Source organism: Chanodichthys erythropterus, chromosome 18, assembly GCF_024489055.1.
Source record: "Chanodichthys erythropterus isolate Z2021 chromosome 18, ASM2448905v1, whole genome shotgun sequence".
NCBI classification, from domain to species: Eukaryota; Metazoa; Chordata; class Actinopteri; order Cypriniformes; family Xenocyprididae; genus Chanodichthys; species Chanodichthys erythropterus.
In genome coordinates, this window is record NC_090238.1 from 34,744,753 (window position 1) to 34,770,085 (window position 25,333).

Consider the following 25,333-nt stretch of genomic DNA (forward strand, 5'->3'; position numbering starts at 1 on the left):
AAGATTATGAGGGAAAGTTAAAAAAGAATAACATTCATATCAGAAATCATTTATAATAATCACTGCAATATTTCATAAAAAATAAAAAAGAATTGTCAATTTTGATCTCATGCTGACTTGAAACAGATGCAGCAGTCAGCGGTGTCCTCTCACACAAAATGGCAACTTGTTCCTTGCACAGCTGTACAAACAGATCATGTCTTGAATGGACCTTGGAACTGACTACACTCGCACATGAGCACACAATCACTGTGATAAGTATGTAGCGACTAGCTTGAATTCTTTAAATAGATTTCTACTCTTGCATGGCCATATGGAGCATCAGGGGACGTTTGTTGTGAAACAACAGTATTGGGATAAGGGTGGGGAGCACTTAATGAGGGCAGTGTGATGCAATCAGTAAAGCAGTGTATGGGGCCCTGTTTCACAACAATGGAGAATGGCTCTTATTCAGTCATTGCACAGTCTTCAAATCAATTCTCTATAGGATAAGAGACCTGATGTGTGTCTATCTACTATTGTAACAATTCATAATTGATTGACCGTTATTGACAGTTATTCAGCAATCTTGTTCTGTTTGTATTGCTGTAAATCCGCAAGGAGATTTTTTGCTTTTTAAATAGGTTAAATGTTGAAAAGTTCACTAAAACCCACTGACTGTTGAACTGAGAGTATGATGAAGGGGATGGGGATGACAGAGCTTATCATGTGAGAATGGTCCCGAGTTCAGATGGAACGTACAAGGAAAGTACAAGCCTTACAATGAGACCAGTGTAACACACAAAAACAAAATATAATGAAATAAATCTGCCAGAACTTAGTTCAGTAATGTGTCAATATTTATATTAATCCCAGTTAAAGTCCCCCTCAAGTTTTTATTGTTGTTTATATGTCTATGTAGTGTTTTTAATATGCTTTAAGACAAATTCATAAGTCAACACCATTGCTGAGTATTTTCTCTTTAAAACTGCAGTGAACCAAAGACGCGGTTTAAAATCGCTGGTGTTTGTGACATCACAAACTACCTTGTAGCCAATCACGTCAATGTGTGGGCGGGCTTTAGCATATCATTAACTATGACCGCTCTGGGGAGTCTCAAGCGAAGCCAGGTTATATTTTTCAGTTGATAGGTACATTTAACAATATAGCGGGTGAATTATGCATAAGTATATTTTGATGTTATGATGAACTATATGCCTTTCTCCACTGACGTTGTAAGTTGTTCAAAGCATTAAGGATGCTTATTTTTAAAGGCAGACTGAGATGTGAGATGGCGAATGGGAACATGGTTAGCTGTCTGATAATGTACTCAAGCAAAAGGCTAATCATATTAATTACCGTCATGTGCCCGACGTTTTAAAGGGTTAGTTCACCCAAAAAGGAAAATTCTGTCATTTATTACTCACCCTCATGCCATTCCACACCTGTAAGACCTTCGTTTAATCTTCGGAACACAAATTAAGATATTTTAGTTGAAATCTGATGGCTAGGAAGCAATGACATTTCCTCTCTCAAGATCCATTAATGTACTAAAAACATATTTAAATCAGTTCATGTGAGTACAGTGGTTCAATATTGATATTATAAAGCGACGAGAATATTTTTGGTGCTGCAAAAAAACTAAATGACGACTTATTTAGTGATGGACGATTTCAAAACGTTGCTTCAGGAAGCTTCGGAGCATAATGAATCAGTGTGTCGAATCATGAATTCGGATCGCGTGTCAAACAGCCAAACGGCTGAAATCACGTGACTTTGGTGCTCCGAACAGCTGATTCGATACGCTGATTCATAATTCTCTGATGCTTCCTGAAGCAGTGTTTTGAAATCGGCCATCACTAAATAAATCATTATTTTGTTTTTGTTTTTGGCGCACCAAAAATATTCTCGTCGCTTTATAATATTAATATTGAACCACTGTACTCACATGAACTGATTCAAATATGTTTTTAGTACATTAATGGATCTTGAGTGAGGAAATGTCATTGATGGCTATGCAGGCCTCACTGAGCCATCGGATTTCAACAAAAATATCTCAATTTGTGTTCCGAAGTCAAACAAAGGTCTTACGGGTGTAAAACGGCATGAGGGTGAGTAATAAATGACAGAATTTTCATTTTTGGGTGAACTAACCCTTTAAAGAGCGATACTGCTGTGCTGCGTTTACTACAGTAACTTGAGTAAAAGTTGACCGTGTGGATCTCTGAGCTTGTGTGAGTAAGTGGAGGCGGGGCTAATTTGCATACTAATAGGTCTCCGTATACTTAATGAAGCAAAAGTTTAGAGTTACATTCAAGCTATATTGAGGCATGAAAACATTTTTTTCACAGGGAAAAACGTTTAATTATGCCATTTTGTGAGTTTTAAGGGATAAAATTATTGACTACAATTGTCTTTAACTCACAACACCAGCTATATTAGTAATATTTTGGTTATTTGATGACTTTTTGTCAACATACAGGTATTGGAGAATTAAACTGACACCTGGTTTTAGACCACAATAATTTAATAGTATGGTGTAAGGCCTCCTTTTGCAGCCAATCCAGCATCAATTCATCTTAGGAATTACAGATACAAGTCCTTCACAGTGGCCAGAGGGATTTTGAGCCGTTCCTCTTCCAGAACAGTGTCCAGGTCACTATGTGAGGCTGATGTAGGAAAACGTTTCTTGATTCGCTCCTCCAAAACACCCTAGAGAGACTCAAAAATATTTAGATCTGGTGACTGTGCAGGCCATGTTCATCTCTTTCATTCGGTCACAAGTCTTGCTGTGTGTATTGGCGTATTATCATGCTGAAACACGAAACACAATGTTTGAAGCATTAGGTGCACATGGTCCTCCAGAATGGTTCAGTAGTCCTTGGCAGTGATGTGTCCATCAAGCACAGTAGGAAATGCCATGATATTGCAACCCAAATCATCACTGATCCACCCCCGTGCTTCAGTCTGGGAGTTAAGCCACTTTGGGTCTTCTCCACAACGTAACTCCATGGATGTGGGAAAGCCAGTGAAGGTGGACTCATCAGAGAACAATACGTGTTTCACATTGTCCACAGTCCAACATTTGCACTGTTGGCACCAATGACACCAACATTTGGCATTGGTATGAGTGACCAAAGTTTTGGTTGAAACAATTTTTTCAACAGTTTTGTTAGAAACAGGAGAGTCGAGGTGAACAATTCTGCAGTGTTGGGCAGCTGTGGTTTTATGTTTTTTTGGATACAATCTGGACATCCCTTCCTCTCGTGTCAACAGTTACTCCTGTTGGTTGTGGTTTATCCTAAATGGAGGTATGTCGACATTACTCTGGATACCAGCTCTCGATACACTACAAAGACTTATTGTCCTGGTCACAGATGTGCCAGCGAGACGCACACCAACAATTTGTCCTCTTTTGAACTCTGATATGTCCCACATTATGTTGTGTGGATTGCAATATTTCATGTACAGCTGTGCTATTGCTCTGCTAATTCAGCCTTCACACTCTGCTCTTACTGATGGAATGTTAAATCAGTGAAGATTGGCCACCAGGACATGCATATATAGGTGTGAAACCTCCAACACTATATTGGCCAGTGTTTCAGTTACATTGTCCAACTCCGGTAACTACAATGTTGAAAAATTGTAATTTTTTTAAATCAAACTGCCATCTCAAAACAACACCATATGTCTTCTTATATTCCAAAATAACAAATAACATTCCATTTATGTATTTATTCAGTAATATTTTGGTAATTTGTTGACAACGTAACTGCAACGTTATAAGTCCGAGCTTGCAATCATGATCACCAAAGAGTTCTTATAGCAAAAAAAACAAAAAAACAAACTCTGACTGATCTGACTCAAAACTAATTAGATTGCTTCAGAAGACGTGGATTAAACCAGAGTAATCGTAGATCTATCAATTAGTACTTTTAGTCTGCCTTTTATGTGTGTTTTTAAACCTTTAATTTCTTTAAAGTTTCTTTAAAATCTTTAATTTAAAGTCATTAGACATACAGCACCATGCCATACAATAAAAAAAGGGGAGTATGCAAACAAACAATAGATGGAGTAAATTACTGTCTTACTGTCATTTTATTGCGTGTTTGCCATCTTGTGGATGCATGTCACATTGCAGGTTTGCAACAACTGTGGTGATGTTTACAGAATTGCAACTGATTGCACGTATCATGGTTAATTTATTTCTCTTGAAATAAAATAAATGTTAACTGAAATTAAATATAAAAAACTTAAACTTAAATATAAAAAAACTATTGTAAACCTTATTTTAAAACTTGCTTTATTTGACCTAGTTGTCAAGGTTTTCATTTAATGAAAATAAAGCCATTTAAAAAAATAAAAAAATAAGATTAAAAACAAAAACAGAAAATATAAATAGGCTATCTCAATGATAGGCCAACTAAAATAACTCTGGCATGTGTTTGAATGATCATAAACCACAATATGCAATAATGTACTTAGCTAAACATGTAAAATAGGGTCCAAAATGCTTCTGTTGCAGAGTTAAAGGTGCAGTATGTAGGATTTCTGTCCGCTAGAGGCCTATTCAAAACAAAGGCGTAGCTTGAAGACGCCAAGTTTGAGTGCGGAATCTTGGGACATGTGGTCTCCATCACAACGGACGGTGCAAAAGAAAAGGGATTGGAGTCGGGAATAAATCATGTTCATGGATGTGATTATTAACGTTACTGTAATATGAAGCAGAGCAGGACCAAGTGTTGTGGAGCTGAACGATTGTGCAACACACGCCTCACAAGCAGTGGGACTTTTATTATGACACAGTTGCCGGCGCCACTTCTGCTTTTCCGGTCATGAGTATGAGGTAACACAGCTCTGTTTATCATATTAGATATATTTGAGTGTGTTGAAAATGTCGCTCGGCGGCTGCTGTGAGACACTGTTACACACTGCAGTAAGATAGATCGATATTAGAATATCATATTAAATGTTGGATGGCTTGTGTTGATAAATGGCATGCAATTAATTTTAACGTATTGTATGATGGAGAAAATGCTTTATTACTGTTACTAAAAATAAAGCTGCATCTGATTATGCTATGTTAGCTACTTCACAAAATAGTGTTTTTCTCTGAGGCCCGGTAAAACATGGTACTCGCAAAAAAAATCAAGAAAATTTTATTTAAACAAATGGGTTGAGATATATAACATAGTTGTTCCCTTGTCTATTAAAACATGTAAATATGAAAGCATCTTTGGTGTTTCCATGGTTTCTACAAAATAAAACTGGAAACTGAGGGAAACGCGGGTATGATGCAATTGACAGGCGACTCCTCACACGTCCCGGAGCCTTGATTAAACTTGCAATTTTCTCACGATTTACAAACAGTTGGAAACATTTGGGATACTCAAGTGAACAAAATATATAACACTGGCCTAGTGGTTTTTGGATATTTTACTGCAAAAAGCTTACATATTGCACCTTTAATAGCCTAAAATTACATTTTTAGCATAACAAGTTCAGTAAAAAAAAAAAAAGAAAGTACATACATTTCTAAATGTGGTAGTATATCTCTATTTTGCCATTATCCAGCATGATTTGAGAAGCTTTAAATAAAAATATGGGCTATTTTAGAGAAATATAGGCCTATACATTTTAGAAATATATCCACCCATCCTTCCATTTACCGTCCTTATGTAGCCTATGTGCAGAGATGGGCGTAAATACATGGAAATGTATTTAAAATACAAATACAAAATACTGTGTGGAAAAATGTATTTAAATACAAATACAAAATACTGTGTGGGAAAATGTATTTAAATACAAATACAGTATTTTGTATTTTGAAAATACACAAAATACATGTGAAATTGAAGATTCAGTGCAGGTATCCCTCTTAGGCTGAAATCTATCTGGGCCTATTCTGAATGCCAAAAAGCATTTAGATGTGTGCAACTACTTAGAAACTTACCTCATTTCTGCTCTCTCTGTCATTCTCTCTCTCTCTTTCTTAAGTGCTTGCTTCCTTGCTGGTAATTACAAATAAACTTATGTAGTGCAAAATAGCAGCCATTTATTTACTTCTGACAAGGTTACAATGTAGTCTATTACTTATGGTGAACACTACTAAAAAAACTGTAAAACTGTGGGAACCTTTTCTGCTATATAGCAAAGAATAGGGATGGGTGATATGACCAAAATCTTAATTTTACTTCACAGTAACAATATATGGCATGGTTTCACAATTATCAATATCAGTTTTGATACAACAGCAAAAACTCAATTTCAAACTCTTTTGATGCTTTTTTTTTTACACAGGTAGTATAGTAACTTTTGTATGTATTTAATGTAAAGTTTATTTGTTTCTATATATATAATTAGAAAATATAAAGTTTACCTAAAATAAAAACTTATTTGGCACTTTTTTTTTGGTGAACAATAAAACTAAAAGTGTATTGTATCTTTCATTATTGTCATCACAAATGCACACAATCACTACACTAAACTGATAGAGACAGACAATGATTAACCTAATTATTTCGTTTCTACATAAACAAACATTTGCATAGATGGGTAAACACAATCACAATTTGGAAATGTGTCCAGTTACATTTTCATAAAGCACCATGTTTGTAAAATTTAAAATGATTACATTTACAAAATAAGCCTGCATAGCAGAAATAATGAATAAAGTAATGGTCGTGTTTAATACAATCGTTAATTGAAATAAAATAATTAATGAATTAAAAAACATATATAACACAGTATTGTTCAATTTAGTGTTATACATATGTTATCATATTAATATGTTTTGTTCTAATGTCTCAAGTCACAATTTCAAGTTTACTGGTCATGAACCCCCTTGTTTTACCCTGGTCGTTCACACCTCTGAGTTTCAAAAAGTCTGTGAAAACGGGCATGTAAAGCTCTGAAAAAGTGGGAGTGTAGAGGGGGAGAAGAGGGGAGAGAACAACCAGTGAAACAGAGACATACAACACACTCATTATACAGAATAATAAATATAAATTTATGAGCACGGACAAAATGTCAACAAACTCCCAAGCCCAAGGGAGAAATGCGAAAGAATATTTAATAGGGCTAATAATAGGTTACTTTGATTACGTTTACGAGCGCTGCAGTCTCAAAATCAGTCTTTTAGAATAATCGTGTCGTTGCGTTCAGATAGGCTACACCACTGTATCAGTGTCCAGTTTGCACTTATAATTCATTTGAAGAAGACTTGATGAAATATGTGTACATAACTACACTGTGCTGGTTAATGTTTGGTGCAGGAGAATGTGTGAAATAAAAACTTTAAACACGGATACTTTATTCTGTATGAGCTATGTGTCACGTGGCTAGTGTTATTAAATCCATCGTGGAGCTCCGCGCTGAAACCGATCATATGCACGCTCCGCGTGTATAACATAAAAACAATCGTATTTTTCATGTGTTCGTATTCAAACTCCAGTTCTGACCGCATCGCGGGCAAAATACAAACAACACATGTGCTGCTGTGCTGAGGGAAACAGCCTACGGCTCGCGTGTTTGAACGCAGCTAGAGCAGGCAGAGGAGAATGAGCCGCACTTTTGTGACATTTGAATTCTCCGCTGTAATGCGATCTCACGCGAACATATTTTCCATTTGTGCTGGTAGATTACAGCAAAACAATCTACATGCACACAAACCTCTGCTCTGGACGCGTCGCAGGAAAACACATTGTGTTGTAACACTGAGGAAACGAACACCAACGATATGTCTCTGAATGACAAGAGACCGAGGCGAGAAAAGTGACACTTCCTCATATCGCATGCATACTACAGCGCAGTGATTGGATTGAATGAGCTTTATGTCATGAATATATGTGGAGAATCGCTCGAAACGGTCTACGTCAGCATGTTCGAAAGTACACGATGACGTCAGATTTTGTGACGTTGCTCCGACTCGGCTTTTCAAACAGGAAGACAGAAATCGCTCTGAAAAATGCAAAAATAACTATTTTTCACTTATGAATAACATTGAGTACCTTTAGTGTTTTCAATGATGTGCAGCCTATACATATCTGTTTACATCTCAAAAAAGTGTTTTGGGGTTTCATGACCCTTTAACTTGATTATTTGGTTAGGGTTTAAGAAGTGCATTAAAAAACTTTTTCACATGTGTCGTCAAAATGACCCACAACCTAATCGGTTTACATGTGAAGAAATCCATTTATTCACAAACTTCTCATGAGACGAGTGTTTGACATAGTATAAGAGGTGTTTGACAAATTATTCGGCAGTCTACTTCCTCTCATCGCTGCTTTTTGGTGGTTTGGAGAACAATTACTCGCCCTCTGTCGTTTCACAGAATTATACAATGGAGAGCACGTCAAGCATAAAAGTGGAAAGTCTTATCTATGTAAACGATTTAGAAAAAGTTCCATCGATTCACAATTTATATCATCGCTACGAATCTACGATATTGTCATATGATATCACCCATCCCTACCATGCAGTAAGGTTAATGCTTCAAACACAACTAGTTGATGCATGAAAACAACACCCTGATAAAGAGGATGACTGTCTCAAAGTATTTTGAGTATTTTGAAAATACAAAAATACTCATCTTAAATGTATTTAAATACAAATTACATTTGATTTTTTCCAAAGGCTTTAAAATACAAAATAGTATTTTGTATTTCAAATACGTATTTTAAATACATGTATCTGAAATACTGCCCATCCCTGCCTATGTGTATATGCATAGTATATATAAGTCTTCTGTTTATTTCTAGGTTTAACTGGAAAAAAACTATGCAACATAAATGTTCAAAGGTCTGATAGCACATTGAAAATCAAGGAATTTTTTCCCCCATTTAAACCTACAAGTTTTTTTTTTTTTTTTTTTAAACCCATAATATAATGAATCGTTATCTGAAGTGGTTTCACTCTCGAGTTGGTGTATTGGTAGTGTTCAGCAGGTCTGTGGCAGTACAGTGAAATACTGTCTCCTCCTCCTCCAGTCTTCCTGCTGTCATTACACACATTGACCTCCAAACATGGCCGGCGTACGAGCCCTCGGTTCCCTCTCCAGACTCACAACCAGAAGATATACCCTGTTTCCAGGTACTTCACACCAACACAATCTTTCCCTAAATGACTCTACATCCCTATTGTATTTCGCTTTGACACTAGCGTAAATAAAACACTTTGTAGAGTCATCTCACTCACACCTGACTGAAGTAGCTTAGCTCAACTGCTAATTAACTCAAGGTCTAGTGATCAATGTTTTAGATTTATGCGCGTGCAGTTTACGCTGTAGTAACATTGCAAGGAAATAATAAATGCTGTTGTTAATTTAATTTTATTAACAGTAGAGTTAACGCAGTGACATGCTGTGTTCCCATTCAATGCATATTGCTAATGCTTGCCATTATCTCTTAATGCATAAAGAAAAATTGTAAAAAAAAATTGAGTTATAAAATAATTTAACGTGTTTAATATTCGCTAACTCCAGATTTGTTGCCTGTGCTGTTTTAATTATAACTTCTGCTAATACATCTGCATGTATTGCATGTACATCTGCAGTATTATTGTTAAAATATGGCTAATATATCAGATTTGTTCACAAAGAGCCTTTGTATTCAGTTCAGTATGATTTCATCATTATTGAGAGGTGTATGACATTATCATTATGGGTTTAGTGTAGGTTAAGGGGAAACTGGGTTAAAGTTCATCTGTGGCTGTACTTCTGGAGTCATGTCCTCTACAGGCCTGTATACATGCATTCTCCTGTAGTAGATCTTAACTGTCTTCAACTTAGCCTGAGATGACCCTCACTGCTTGGAGGTCTTTTTATATTAGGTATTATGACTTTTGAGTCCATTTCTGTGATTTTTTTATTTTTTTTTTACCTTCTTTTACCCCCCCAATAAAGGTGTAAGCAGGCGGACCTTTAAAGTTGCTGCTTGTATGATGGGTAAAAAAATTTTTATATATTATTTATAATGAAGAAAATTAAAATTTTTGGGGTGTAACGGTACACAAACATGGCGTTTCGTACCTCAGTATTGAAGTCATCGTTCGGTACAGCAGGGGGAGAAAACTAAACATAAATTTGCTTCTTTTTTATTAAACAGTGGTTTATTGAACAAATTGTGACTCTATCTTTAAATAAATTTGATTATAATGAACGTTTTCTTAAGGATGAAAAAAATACATACAAGTAGCCCTTTCTTACACATTACTATAATATTAATGGGTTAGTTCACCCAAAAATTAAAATAATGTCATTAATTACTCTGCCTCATGTCGTTCCACACCTGTAAGACCTTCATTAATCTTCAGAACACAAATTAAGATATTTTAGTTGAAATCCGATGGCTCAGTGAGTCCTTCATTGGGAGCAATGACGTTTCCTCTCTCAAGATCCATTAATGTACTAAAAACATATTTAAATCAGTTCATGTGAGTACAGTGGTTCAATATTAATATTACAAAGCGACAAAAATATTTTTGGTGCACCAAAAACCTAATAAATATATAATGACTTATATAGTGATGGCCGATTTCAAAACACTGCTTCTGGAAGCTTCGGAGCACAAATGAATCAGTGTGTCGAAGCAGCGGTTCGGAGCGCCAAAGTCACATGATTTCTGCAGTTTGGCTGTCTGCACGTGATCCGAATCATGATTCGACACACTGATTCATTTGTGCTCCGAAGCTTCCTGAAGCAGTGTTTTGAAATCGGCTATCACTAAATAAATCGTTATTTTGTTTTTTGGCGCACTCAAATATTCTTGCCGCTTTATAATATTAATATTGAACCACTGTACTCACATTATCTGATTTAAATATGTTTTTAGTACCTTTATGGATCTTGAGAGAGGAAGTGTCCATTGCTCCCTATGGAGGCCTCACGGAGCCATCGGATTTCATCAAAAATATCTTAATTTGTGTTCCGAAGATGAATGAAGGTCTTACAGGTGTGGAACAACATGAGGGTTAGTAATAAATGACTTTTTTTTTTTTTCATTTTTGGGTGAACTAACCCTTTAAAGGTTACAATTAACAACAGAGCCCAAACTATTAAATTCAGTTGCTGTTTATTGTTATATATATATATATTATAATCAACACTCAAATAATAAAAAAAAACATGTAAATTGCGCACAAGGCAGGTTTTGCATTAACTTCTAAAATTAATCCAATTAATTTTTGAAATATAATCATTTACACAGTTAGTCATAACTTGTTTTCCTGACAAATTTATTTCAACATATATATTAAATGTCTTTTATAGTTTTTGTTAATTGTATGAATTTTGTTGTTTATTCTGTTTTCGCCATGAAAATAGCCTTGTTGCTGACATGGCGTGAATAAATAAATAAATAAATAAATGTCAACATATATTAAGTAAATAAGACATTATTAACAGGTAAAGTAAATATAATGAATGAATAATCTAATATAGTGCATATATTCAGTGAAATGCTCCCTCTAGAGTTTATTTCTCTAGTGAACTAACATGCTGTGGACACTAAATGACTTGCCTGAGGTAAATGTAATGCTACGTGAGATATTCAAGCTGTTTTATTGAGGTTTTTCCGCGGTTGAAACACTGGTTGAGAGATTACACATAAACATAGATCGTCTGTTCTTCTTCTTCTGTGCTTCTGTGGCGGTTTGCAAACAGCATTGCATTACCGCGTGCGCCCCCTTCTGGATTGGAGTGCGGATTGCCTGTGACCGACTATATTCGTCGTCTGACCGTAACGTCCGTACCGTGACAGTTTAGGATGAAAACATGTACCGTTACACCCCTAAAATATGTATATATAAAATATTTCAATTATTTAATGTATCATTTTCACGTATTTTCAATATTTCCTCAGCTCGTACACACGTGAGCTATGAGGTCAAGGGAGATGTAGCTGTGATCCGCATGAATGATCCCAGTGCGAGGGTAATAATAGTTGTCTCTGCAGCCATGTCAATGCATTCAAATGATATCATGATATTATATCATAATATGTAATCTTGCAATCTCTAGGTCAACACACTGTCTATTCAAATGCAAAGGGAGATGACAGAAGTTATGGATGAGGTTTGGGGAAACAATACAGTCCAGAGCGTTGTTCTCATCTCATCCAAACCCGGCTGCTTCATCGCAGGGGCAGACATTAGGTCAGTATCAGAATTTCCTGTTGATGGTTATGCTGATCATTATCAAATACAGTGCTGATGTCTTGCCTGTTGTTTTACTGTAACATGCATGTAGCATGATTCAGGCCTGTAAGACTGCAGAGGAGGTCACTGGCCTTTCTCAGGAGGGACAGAAGATGTTTGAGAAGATTGAGAAGTCTCCTAAGCCCATTGTCGCTGCCATTAATGGATCGTGTCTTGGTGGAGGCTTAGAGGTACTGCATTCATGTTCATAAGTGCCCCATTATGCTATTTTAAAGGTGCCTAATTTTGTTTTGGAGGCCTCCTACAATAGGTTTACATAAGAAACACTTTATGAAAATTTGCATTTGTCCTATTTTATATAGCAAAATATCTGAGTATTATAAACTATATGAGTGATACAAACAATTACTTATGCAATACATTAAGTTCAACATAAAATTTGAGGTTTAAAGTGCATTTAGTTCTACAGAAATGACACAGCTGATATTATGTTTGTGTGTTTGTAGTTTGCCATCGCCTGTCAGTACAGAATAGCCACCAAGAGTAAGAAGACGGTTCTGGCCTGCCCTGAGGTCATGCTCGGCCTTCTGCCTGGAGCTGGAGGAACACAGAGACTGCCCAAAATGGTCCGTAATATGCCACAGACATGTTTAGTAATTATTCTCTTGATTGAATCTTCAAAACTCAAGCGTGGTTGTCTCTTTACACCTTTGCTTTTATGTAGCTTGGTCTTCCCAGTGCTTTTGATATAATGCTAACCGGAAGGAGCATCCGTGCAGATAAGGCTAAGAAAATGGGACTGGTTCACCAGCTGGTGGATACTCTTGGTAAAACATTTTCTCTGTGTATTGCAGTTGTGTGTGTGTGTATGTATGTGTGTAAACGGTAATGTTGTGAAAAATTATTACTAGGGATGTGCCCAAAGCCTAAATCTGAATTCGGAAAGGCAAGAAAAATGAGTAACATTCTACAGAGTCCCTAAAGGGACATGGTTAGGCTTGCAGGGATAGTCGGTTACATTACAGTACATCAAATTTCACTTATTACATGAAGGAGAGATGACTGACAAGATGAAGTCGGAGGATTTGGTGTGCAACAGATCTTGAGCGTCATTGACAAATATCTTGTGATCATGAATTTGAAAGTGAAAGTAAAAAGTCAGTGAGCATTCAAAAGTGAAATAATTACCCTGCATATTGATAGCGGCTCCCTGATGCTCTTAAATTAGAGCCTATACAATAAAGTTATCCAATATTCACGAGAAAAAACCCAAAAACATTGAAATATATTTTTTCCTCCCATCTCATATCTTTCCCATCACCATGTCCCTTTAGGGGCTCCGTAGAATGCGTCATTTCCTTTCCGAACATAGTATTCGGCTTCAGGCACATCCCTAATTATTACAATTTTTAAAATAACCTTTTTCTATTTTAATATTTTCTTAAATGTAATTTATTCCTTCAGTGTCACACAATCCTTCAGAAATTATTCTAATGTGCTGATTTGCTGCTTAAGAAATGCTACTTTTATTATTTTTGTGGAAACGGATACATTTTTTCAGGATTTTTTGATGACTTGAAGTGTTCAAAAGAGTGGCGTTTATTTGAAATATTGATTTTATATCAACACAAAAGTCACTTTTGAACAATTTGTTGCATCCTTGCTGAATAAAAGTATTAATTTCTTTTAAAAACACAAACAGGGCCTGGACTGAAGAGTCCAGAAGAGAGGACTATTGAATACTTGGAGGAAGTAGCTGTGGAGGCTGCCAGAGGTCTTGCTAACAAGAAAATCTCAGCTACCAAAGAAAAGGGCTTGATGCAGAGTGAGTGTTTGCAATGATCAACTACAAGACAGTTGTAGTTTCAAATGATTTAGACTCATAAGCTATTTTGGCTTTTGTAAGATTAAAGGATTAGTTCACTTCAGAATGAAAAATTCCTGATAATTTACTCACCCCCATGTCATCCAAGATGTTTATGTCTTTCTTTCTTCAGCTGAAAAGAAATTAAGGTTTTTGAGGAAAACATTCCAGGATTTTTCTCCATATAGTGGACTTCAACAGTTACCAACGGGTTGAAGGTCCAAATGTAATAAGGGTCTTATCTATCAACCTTCAACCCGTTACCGTTGAAGTCCACTATATGGAGAAAAATCCTGGAATGTTTTCCTCAAAAACCTTAATTTCTTTTCAGCTGAAGAAAGAAAGACATAAACATCTTGGATGATATGGGGGTGAGTAAATTATCAGGAAATGTTAATTCTGAAGTGAACTAATCCTTTAATATTCATTATCTTAATCAGTGTTGCATACATGATTATTATATACATTTATTTCCTTGCAGAAATTCAAGACTACGTCATGAGTTATCCATTTGTGAGACAACAGATCTACAATACAGTTGAGAAGAAAGTCATGAAACAGACCAAGGGACTGTACCCCGCACCACTGAAAATAATTGAGGTGTGATTTTTGTCATTCTGTGCTCAATAAAGCTCTAAATCATAGTAGAAATAGTTCATATTAAGTGTTACCTGCTTGTTTCCTCTTTCAGAGTGTGAAAGCTGGTGTTGAACAGGGTCTGACTGCAGGTTACCTGGCTGAGTCACAGGTGCTGTGAAAATGTTTAAACTGCTCTATTGTACAATAAACCAGAATCATGCAACTAGGGCTGCCCCAGACCGAAGATTTATGTAGTTGTTGTTCATTTAAGCCTTTAGTCAACGAGTTGCATGTTTATGATATAAATGTAACAGGCCACTTTATTAGTTACACCTTCCTAGTACCGGGTTTTTGCCTTCAAATCTGCCTTAATTCTTCGTGGCGACGATTCAACAAGGTGCTGGAAACATTCCTCAGAGATTTTGGTCCATATTGTCATGATAGCATCACGCAGATTTGTCGGCTGCACATCCATGACGTGAATCTTTCGTTCCACCACATCCCAAAGCTGCTCTTTTGGACTGATATCTGGTGACTGTGGAGGTGTATAATAATCTAATTATGCACTTTTTATTTCCATTACAGAATTTTGGGAAGTTAGCCATGACCTCTGAGAGTAAAGCACTTATTGGCCTTTACCACGGTCAGGTCACATGCAAGAAGAATCGATTCGGAACCCCTCAAAAGGAAGTAAAGTACGTAGTTTTTGCGTCTGTTACAATATTTAAGTTCATGAGGGAAATTGACAATTACTGCATGGATGAATTTACAATGCAGCTACTTAATAGTTACATTTTTTTCCTGTAGAACAGTAATTCATTTTTCCTTCATGTTGATTTTCTATTTTCAGAACACTTGCTATCTTGGGAGCGGGTCTGATGGGGGCTGGCATTGCTCAAGTGACTGTAGATAAAGCCGTTCACACCATTCTTAAGGACACCACACTGGAGGGACTCGGTCGTGGAGAGCAGCAGGTCTATAAAGGGTGAGTATATTAAATACACTGAAACTAGAGCTGCGCGATTAATCGTTAAAAGATTGCGATTTTCGATTCAAACACCTACACTATCTTATTCTTAAATGACAATGATTCAGTTAGGGCTGTCAAAAGATTAATCGCGATTAATTGCATACAAACTACGTTTAAGTTTGCCTAATATATGTGGGTGTAATTATTATGTACATATAAATACAAACACATTCATGTATATATTTGAGAAATATTTATGTATATGTATATGTATTTATTTATATTTTTATATAATTTATATTATATATAAATAGAAGTATTTTGTACATAAATAACATATTTCTCTTAAAATATACATTAACTTGTGTGTATTTATATATGCATATTAATTACACACAGTACTCACACATATATTATGCAAACTCAAACTTTTATTTTGTATGCAATTAATCGTGATTAATCGTTTGACAGCCCTAGATTCAGTAGTGATCAAAATAGAGTAAATCACCTTTTGAAAGTAACTTGATACTTTAAATAAAGTTTGTATCAATTAAACCAGTAGGTGGTGACAAGGCATTGTCATTGAATCATTCAAGAAATTCGTTCAAAAACTCTGATTCATCTAGTAATAAAACAAGTGAAGTATTTGTCAGTCATTGAATCATTCAGTCAGTTTTATTTTTTATTTATTCATCAAATTAATTAATTTTTAAATAGACTGCAGCAGTTAACATTTTGTCAGAATCTCTAGTAAATTCCATGTTATTTTGTTTAGTTGTCTATTCAAAATTGTGGGAGAATCGTGATTCTCAATTTATCCAGAAAACGCAAACTTTTGAAAACGGGTTTCAAGTGCAAGTTTTTAAAAATGATACCGTTATCATGTGTAAACTACAAAAACGTGAATCTGTGAAAATTGTGACGTCATGCAAATACGTATTACATGTTTAGTCTGTAGGTATGTAGTTTTTCTTTAAAAAGTGACATCGCCAACTACTGGCCTGGCAGCATAATATAGCATTTTTAGTTGTTTTCGCTGAGCTGGGTCATTTTGACAAGGTTGTCATCTGTACATATATATTAGACATGTGCCGATATTCGGTAATGCGATATATCACGATAATGAATATGCACAATATTGTTATCGTGGGCACTTCAAAATACCATATATAATAATTTATTGCCAATTATAAAATTTTCTATAATGCATTTAAGAATACTTTCCCCATCAACCATATAAAATGCATTACTAAAGTCAAAAGAACTTATTTAATGGACCTGAGATAAAACCATGATCAGTTGTATTTCTTAACTAACATTAACAAAAATAATACTTTTTGTAACAAATGTAGCTATTGCTCAATCTTAGTTAATGCATTAAATAATGAGACCTTATTTTAAAATGTTATAGATCTTTATAGCCTTATTCTTTTGCACTTTAATCTATTTGAAAATTTTACTATATTTTTTGTGTATTGTATTTAAACATTCAGAGTTCTTTTTATTACAAAAAGAGTTCTTAAACATGTTATACTATGACAACACTTTTTTTTTTTTTTTTGCAACTTATTTCAATATCATGATAATACCGCATACTAAAAGCTTAAGCAATTAATCGCAACATGAAAATTTGATATGTCACATGCCTAATATATATACGGAATAATCACAGTTTTTATTACATCATTGTCATGTAAACATGCCCTGAAACTAATGGATTAAAAAGTTAATTATTATTTATTTTTATGTATTGTATGTATGTATGCATGTAATAATAAAGAAAATAAATAAAAATAAATATAATATAATATAATATAATTTTATATATATATATATATATATATATATATATATATATATATATATATATATATATATATATATATATATATATATATATATATATATATATATATAATTTTTATTTATTTATTTTTTTTCAGGCTAAATGACAAAACTAAGAAGAAGAGCATAACATCCTTCGAAAGGGACAGTTTTCTGTCCAATCTAACGGGACAGCTAGACTACAATGGCTTTAATAAAGCCGACATGGTCATTGAAGCCGTTTTCGAGGACCTGAGTATCAAACACAAAGTCCTAAAAGAAGTTGAAGCAGTAAGTTAATATCAAATAAGATCGAGATTTCAAACTCTCTTAAATATAAAAACATTTGAAACCATATTTTGTCATTGCAGGTGATTCCTCCACATTGTATATTTGCTACCAACACTTCTGCTTTACCAATCAAAGATATTGCAGCTGTGAGCAAGCGACCTGATAAGGTAAGAAACTGTTACTGGGTTCTTGACCACCATGTGAGAGAGTTTGAGAAGATCTCAAAATTGTTATTGTGTTTTGTTTCAGGTTATAGGAATGCACTACTTTTCTCCAGTCGACAAGATGCAGCTACTGGAGATCATTACCACTGACAAAACCTCCAAGGACACAACAGCCTCAGCGGTGGCGGTCGGCCTGAAGCAAGGCAAAGTCATTATCGTCGTTGGGGTGAGACATTGTATATTCTTCCATCAATCCAGAATGCATGTTTTACAGATCAACAATCCATTGATATGGACTGGAATAGCTAAATGCAATGTTTATCTTCAGGACGGACCAGGATTCTACACAACCAGATGTTTAGCTCCCATGTTAGCTGAGGCAGTGCGTGTATTGCAGGTTTGTGTCCTGTTTCCTTTTGAATTATTCATTCCCATCTGTTGTAAAAGTGTTAAATCAGGCCATGGTGATGTTCTTCATAGTAACACCTGATATACAGATCATGGTTTTGTTTTTTACATACAGGAAGGTGTCGACCCCAAGAAGCTGGACTCCCTGACCACAGGCTTTGGCTTCCCTGTGGGTGCAGCTACTCTGGCTGATGAAGTGGGCATTGATGTGGCAGCTCATGTGGCCGAAGACCTCGGCAAGGCCTTCGGCTCCAGATTTGGAGGAGGAAATGTTGAGGTCTTGAAGACCATGGTGGAGAAAGGGTTCAAAGGTACATTCTCTAGCTTAAGCACAAAGTACACTTCAGTTTTGATGTGTTTGATGTGTACAGCTGAAAGCATGGCCTTTCAAAGTACACTCTGTTTGATTGCATGTTTGATGGGAACATGGTTTGTGTAACATTAGCAACACATTATTAGCTGTTTGATAACATAGTCAAGCCAAAGGCTAATCATATCTGCCATCGATTTTGAAACATGCGTTAGTAGAGCAGTCTAGACCTTTTGTCAAAATTTTCGTCCTATTTTTAAACTTCCTTTCATTGCATAAATCCTAGAAAAGGTTGTATTTTGTTGGCCTTCTTCATTTTTAGCAGAGATAAATATGGATACGTTTTAGTCAGGTTTCAGTACTGAATCTGCTCTTATGAGGGTATTAAATGATATTTTATTAGAAGTTGACAAGGGAAGCTGTGTTCGACTTGTCTTGTTAGACTTAAGTGCGGCTTTTGACACACTGGAACTATATTTTGTTTTTGACAGGAACAGGGTTCTTACACCGTTTGGAAAAGTATGGAAATTGATTTGAGTACTTTCCAGGTCTGGATAAGTATGGGGAAAAAAGTATAGAACAAATTGTTTCCCCTATTAAAGGGTTAGTTCACCCAAAAATGAAAATGATGTCATTAATGACTCACCCTCATGTCGTTCCAAACCCGTAAGACCTCCATTCATCTTCAGAACACAGTTTAAGATATTTTAGATTTAGTTCGAGAGGTTTCTGTCCCTCCATTGAAAGTGTATGTACGGTATACTGTCCATGTCCAGAAAGGTAATAAAAACATCAAAGTAGTCCATGTGACATCAGTGGGTTAGTTAGAATTTGTTGAAGCATCAAAAATACATTTTGGTCCAAAAATAACAAACACTACAACTTTATTCAGCATTGTCTTCTCTTCCGGAATCCTTTCTATTGAATTGATTCCATTGAATTGATTCTATTGAATTGATTCTATTGAATCGATTCATCTGTCGGCGTTGGTAATGCACTTTTATGTCGCTGTGGTTGTTTTTGGCGATTAGGACATCCGTAGGGCTGGGTATCGTTCAAATATTTTCGATACCGAGACGATACCGATACCTTGACTTCGATACCGATACCTAAACGATACCTTTTTCGGTACCAATTTTAAAAAATCTGTTTAAACAAGATTACATAACCTCAAAAAAATCTTTGGTTTTATATTTTAACTTTGTTGACTTTTTATCAGACTCAAAGACTCATCTCCTGTCCTGAGCCACTGCGTGGAACAAAAAAAAGCACAAATTAACAAAATTTACCCAACACAATAAATCAGTGCAAATAGTTTTAATAAAGTTTAGTTTTCAATGCAAAAAATTAAGTATGTGAGGCTCTTTTTAAATCACTCAGCAATTGTTCTTCAAAAAATGTATTATTATTAACAAGATCAAAGCGGAAGTAAGAGTGACGCAAGTTCGTTGCGTCTTACCGTGAAATAAGAGTTCTGTGTCTTCATTAAAATCAACACATTAATGATTCATCTCTCATCCACCCGCAATTAATTTGAATGTTATTTTTGTATCACTTGGCCCGACCCGCAAATTATCCGCAGTATCAGGAGGACGCTGATACCCCTTTTTCAGCAGAATTGTTCGCGTTCTGGAGCCAGAGGCAGAGCCTGTGCTCGTGCAGGCGAACGAGCCTGTCACGAACTGGTCGCGTGTTTCCATAGACTTGAGGGACGAACGCTGATGTAAAGCTGCTGTGTGTTGTACCTGTCCATAACTAGTCTAAAAAACATTGCGCGTTCCGCTGTTTCTGCAGGCAGTGCGACACTTTTGTTTCCTGTTAACAGTATCTGTAGTGAACCGGCTGCTCAGATAAACAGCCGTTTCTCACCCGTCCATTCGGAGATAAACTGAAAACGAAACCGTTGATTCAATTGCCCTCTCGCACATAGGGTCTCTCTCGCGCGTATAGTTTTATATATTTAGATATAAATAACAATGTAGCGCAACGTTACTTGCTCCTCAACGAGACAGTGAAAGCATTTCTCCGCGCCTCTCCTCGATCGGCTCCATTCTGAGGTACCGAAATTTGGTACCGAATGACAAGACACTTTTCGATACTCGGTAGTATCGAGGCAGTTCGATTGGTACCTAAAAAGTATCGAGTTCGGTACCCAGCCCTAGACATCCACTACATGCACACTTACGCACCATTTTAAAAAATATAGCAATACCAAAATACAAACAATGTAGAATAGCTTGAATACAGCGTGCGTCTCCCTCAGACTGTAAACGAAGCTCGGGTGCACCGGATAACACGTCAGCGGAGTCATGAACCACACTCCGGAGCAGAAGGGGGCGGTAATGCACCAATAAGCTGGATGCCAACCGCCGTAAAACAGGAAAGAAGAAGAAGCGGAGTCGTGAACGCAAATTGACAACAGACCCGGAAGAGAAGACAATGCTGAATAAAGTCGTAGTTTTTGTTATTTTTGGACCAAAATGTATTTTCGATGCTTCAAAAACTTCTAACTAACCCACTGATGTCACATGGACTACTTTGATGATGTTTTTATTACCTTTCTGGACATGGACAGTTTACCATACAAACATTTTCAATGGAGGGACAGAAAGCTCTCGGACTAAATCTAAAATATCTTAAACTGCGTTCTGAAGATGAAAGGAGGTCTTACGGGTTTGGAACGACAAGAGGGTGAGTCATTAATGACAGAATTTTCATTTTTGGGTGAACTAACCCTTTAAGTTTTTTTAAAGTATAAAATTAAGAATTTCTGATAATATTTTTTTTTTTCATATAAGCAGAGTGTTTTCATGGCAAGAGTTCGGTGATCATTTAGTGATTGTTGAACATGGCTAAATTAATTCAAGGAACACATTTTCCTACAAAACTTTTTGTCTTTTGAACTTTGCTAAAAGAATATTTACTCTCAAGCCACTCAAACCAGCAACAGATAAAGGACAAATGTCCTAAATGTACATCTAAATCACACTACTTTGCTGTTTGGTGATCGTGAAACATCAAACCACATTTACAGCATCTAACTGATGTGTCACAAATGAATATATGCAGGTTATAAAGCGTTTTAAGTTTCCTCTTATCATATAAGTGCATGTTATTCTTATTTTAATTGGTTTTCTCAAAGTGATATTTACAGATGACTGTACTATATACCAAATATGATGCTGAAATTAAGGTTGTATAAACCATTTATGTTAAATATGGTCAGAAAAATCTACAGAGAGGTCTGGAAAAGTGTGGAATTTTAAATGGAAAATGTGCAGGAACCCTGCAGGAAAGAAAACAAGATTTTAAGGGATAGAAGTACAATATGTTCAGCTGACAAGACATCTTTCCGAAAGACTTTCAATTAATTAATTCTGTTCTTTTAATTAATTGTTCTTAATTAATTGGGTTTATTGACATTAACATACACATAAACAAAATATTTCCTCTCAATTCACTATTTAGGCCGGAAATCAGGCAAGGGCTGCTACGTCTACCAGCCAGGACTTAAAAGCAGAGATGTGAACCCAGAAGCTCTGGAGATTTTGGAAACATTCAAGCTGACGCCAAATGCAGCAGTGTAAGTTGTTCAGACTGTTATGGCTAGATGTATTTTAATTCGTGAATCGACTTTTTATCAGGAAAATGCAGTAAGTATAATGCATAGTTAGTTTATCATCCAATAAACAGTATTTCTGCTCAATCATCACTGCTTCTTTCTGTCTCTCCACCCAGATCTTCTGACTCAGATATACAGTACAGATTGGTGTCTCGTTTTGTGAATGAGGCTGTTCTGTGTCTACAAGAGGGTATCCTGGCAAATCCAGTGGAGGGTGACATTGGGGCTGTGTTCGGTCTCGGCTTTCCACCCTGCCTTGGAGGTGAGACTCTAAAGTCTTGATTCACTTTTTGCATTTCTTTTCTTTAACTTTTCAGTCCTTTTTCAGATTAAAGATGCGCTTAATCACAGATACACACGGGAACGCTTGAAAGCAGGCGTCTATCAGCGGATCCCTAATACATTCGCTGATAGACGCCTGCTTTCAAGCGTTCCCGTGTGTATCTGTGTAAACGCTCGGTGAAGAGTGTCAAAGATGTCTCTTTACAACATGTTTTTGAAGCGTTGATCATTGTAGCCAATCACAGACATATCTGTTGAACATGTGAACAGAGTAGCCAATCAGAGGTGTTTAAGAATCCACTCAACAGTGCTCAAAACGCTAGGGAGAAAAGCTGGTATCGTCACATTTAAAATTTCAGTACTGACTTGGTACCGAAGTTGGTACTTTTGACAAACCTTAAAGGGTTAGTTCACCCAAAAATGAAAATTCTGTCATTAATTACTCACCTTCATGCCGTTCCAAACCTTCATTAATCTTCAGAACACAAATTAAGATATTTTTGATGAAATCCAATGGCTCAGTGAGGCCTGCATTGACAGAAAGATAATTAACACTTTCAATGCCCAGAAAGCTGCTAAAGACATATTTAAAACAGTTCATGTGACTACAGTGGTTCAACCTTAATGTTATGAAGCGGCAAGAATACTTTTTGTGCGGCAAAAAAACAAAATAACGACTTTTCAACAATTTCTAGTGATGGGTGATTTCAAAACACTGCTTCATGAAGCTTTGAAGCTTTATGAATCTTTTGTTTCGAATCAGTGGTTCGGAGCACGTATCAAACTGCCAAAGTCATGTGATTTCAGTAAATGTCATGAGTGTTTTGAAATTTCAATGGTTCACCACTGGGGGCGTGACTTTGGCAGTTCGATACACGCTCTGAACCACTGATTCGAAACAAAAGATTCGTAAAGCTTCGGACCGTGTACAGCTCACTCAGGGTGAGGTCTATGTGTGAATTTTGCATAACAGGTCCCCTTTAAGGTACATCTGCATTCAGTCCTTTCATTATTTGAATTGTCCTACTGTCAATGCAGGTCCCTTCAGGTTTGTGGACCACTTCGGTGCAGACAAACTCGTGGAGAAGATGAGAAGGTTTGAGGAGGTCTTTGGGAACCAGTTTACTCCTTGTCAGCTGCTGCTCGATCACACCAAGGATCCGAGCAAGAGATTTCACAAGTGACTTCAGCCGTCATGTGCCATTACGACTTCATAGAAGTTTCAGAGATTTACATGAAAAACATGCAATCGATTGTGCACTTAAAGCAAGAGTTCAGAATGTGAAGGGCCTTTTTGTTCCTTGTTAAGGAAATAACAATTTTCCCCTGTATAAGATGCCACGTGCTTGACTAACATTCAGGTAGACTTTGGTCAAGTGGTAGCCTTTTACTGAAATAAACCATTTAGTTTTTGGGTTGTTTTTGTATATTAATGAACTCTTTAGATGAAATTGTTTTCTAATGGTTGTGTACAAATAAAATGTACAGGCAGAGACATCAGGCACGTTCCAGTACAGCCGGGGTGTCAAAAAAACCCTAACGTATAGTCCAAAAGCACTTGTCTGTAAAATAATTTTAATTTCAGTGAGCTTCGGTACTTACACTCGATCTCTCTCTCTCTGGACATAGAAAGTGGCCTCAGAAAAAATCATGTCAATGAATTAAATGAAATGTTAAAGTCTTCTATGATTGATGTTTTTATTGACTTCATGTGGTGTTTACAAATGAGATCATTTTTAGGCCATGTGAACTTCTCTTTCTGATGTAAGAATTATTTAGAGGTTTGTTCAGAGCTGTTATGATACATTTCAAATAGGGTCGTAATCTGTACTACTTCTGTGTATGAAACATATAGTCATTTTATAATGAGAAAGCTAGAAGCTTTATTCCAGGGATAGACAACTCCGGTCCTGGAGGGCCAGTGTCCTGCAGAGTTTATCTCCATCCCTGATGATAACTCACTTGCCTATAACTTTCTACTAATCCTAAAGACCTTGATTAGCTGGTTCAGGTGTGTTTGATTAGGGTTGGAGCTAAACTCTGCTGGACACTGGCCCTCCAGGACCGGAGTTGTCCATCAGTTATATTAAAATATACATTTTGAAATTAGGTTATATTTAGCTGTACAGCTTCTTTATAGTGACTTATATTACAGCAGAAAACAGTATGAGAACATTTCATTTAGACCATTATTGTAGCATAATCTGTCTGTCTTTCCTACAGACTTTCCTAAATTCAATAAACTACATTGAGTAGAAAGGTCAATGTCATTGATAGACTATTAGCTTTTTCTTATGGAGAGAACTTTTTCTCCTACAGGGGGCGCTCGGTGGCTCAATATAATAATACATAAATTAAACATGCACCCAATCTGGAAAAAATCACTAATCAAGGAATCAACTTGAAGTTGTTTGTTTTGTGATAACTGACTGTACAATATTCCAGTGCTACTTACCAAATAAATATATTTATGGACCATTTTAGTATTTTAAACTATATTAGTTCTCATTAATAATTTGAATCAGCTTTTATTTTTACATTTTTTTTAGTATTCGTTTTAATTTTAGAAACAAATCAAGTAATTTTAATATGTACTTTTGTCATTTTTATTCATTTTAAATATTTATTTTAAGCCTTAATTTATTTTTGTTTTAGTTTATTTATTTTGATTATTTGCCAAGGCCACATTTCTTTTTCATTGAATATTTATACTTAATTTTACTTCAGCTTTATTTCAAATAACGAAAAATAATAATAGTTTTAGTTAATAATACTGTCATGGACATGAAACATCAATTTTATTTGAAATTGTACGTTTTTTACATTAAGAATATAGCACATTACAACAGCGAAAACAATTGGTTCTAGCAACAACATTAATATATTA

At 35.8% G+C, this 25,333-nt stretch overlaps 1 protein-coding gene across 1 annotated transcript; it reads left to right on the top strand.

Annotated features, from left to right (window-relative positions):
- The first annotated feature begins 8,973 nt into the window (after window positions 1-8,973).
- Window positions 8,974-24,289, top strand: hadhab (hydroxyacyl-CoA dehydrogenase trifunctional multienzyme complex subunit alpha b). The gene is made up of 20 exons (XM_067367132.1): window positions 8,974-9,069; window positions 9,881-9,922; window positions 11,838-11,908; window positions 11,996-12,129; window positions 12,224-12,362; window positions 12,639-12,758; window positions 12,857-12,959; window positions 13,835-13,957; window positions 14,478-14,596; window positions 14,688-14,744; window positions 15,161-15,270; window positions 15,426-15,560; window positions 17,489-17,660; window positions 17,741-17,827; window positions 17,910-18,050; window positions 18,153-18,221; window positions 18,348-18,543; window positions 22,011-22,125; window positions 22,281-22,426; window positions 23,485-24,289. The coding sequence occupies exons 1-20, from the start codon at window positions 9,003-9,005 to the stop codon at window positions 23,628-23,630; spliced, it is 2,292 nt and encodes a 763-aa protein (XP_067223233.1). The 5' UTR covers window positions 8,974-9,002; the 3' UTR covers window positions 23,631-24,289.
- The last annotated feature ends 1,044 nt before the right edge of the window (window positions 24,290-25,333 follow it).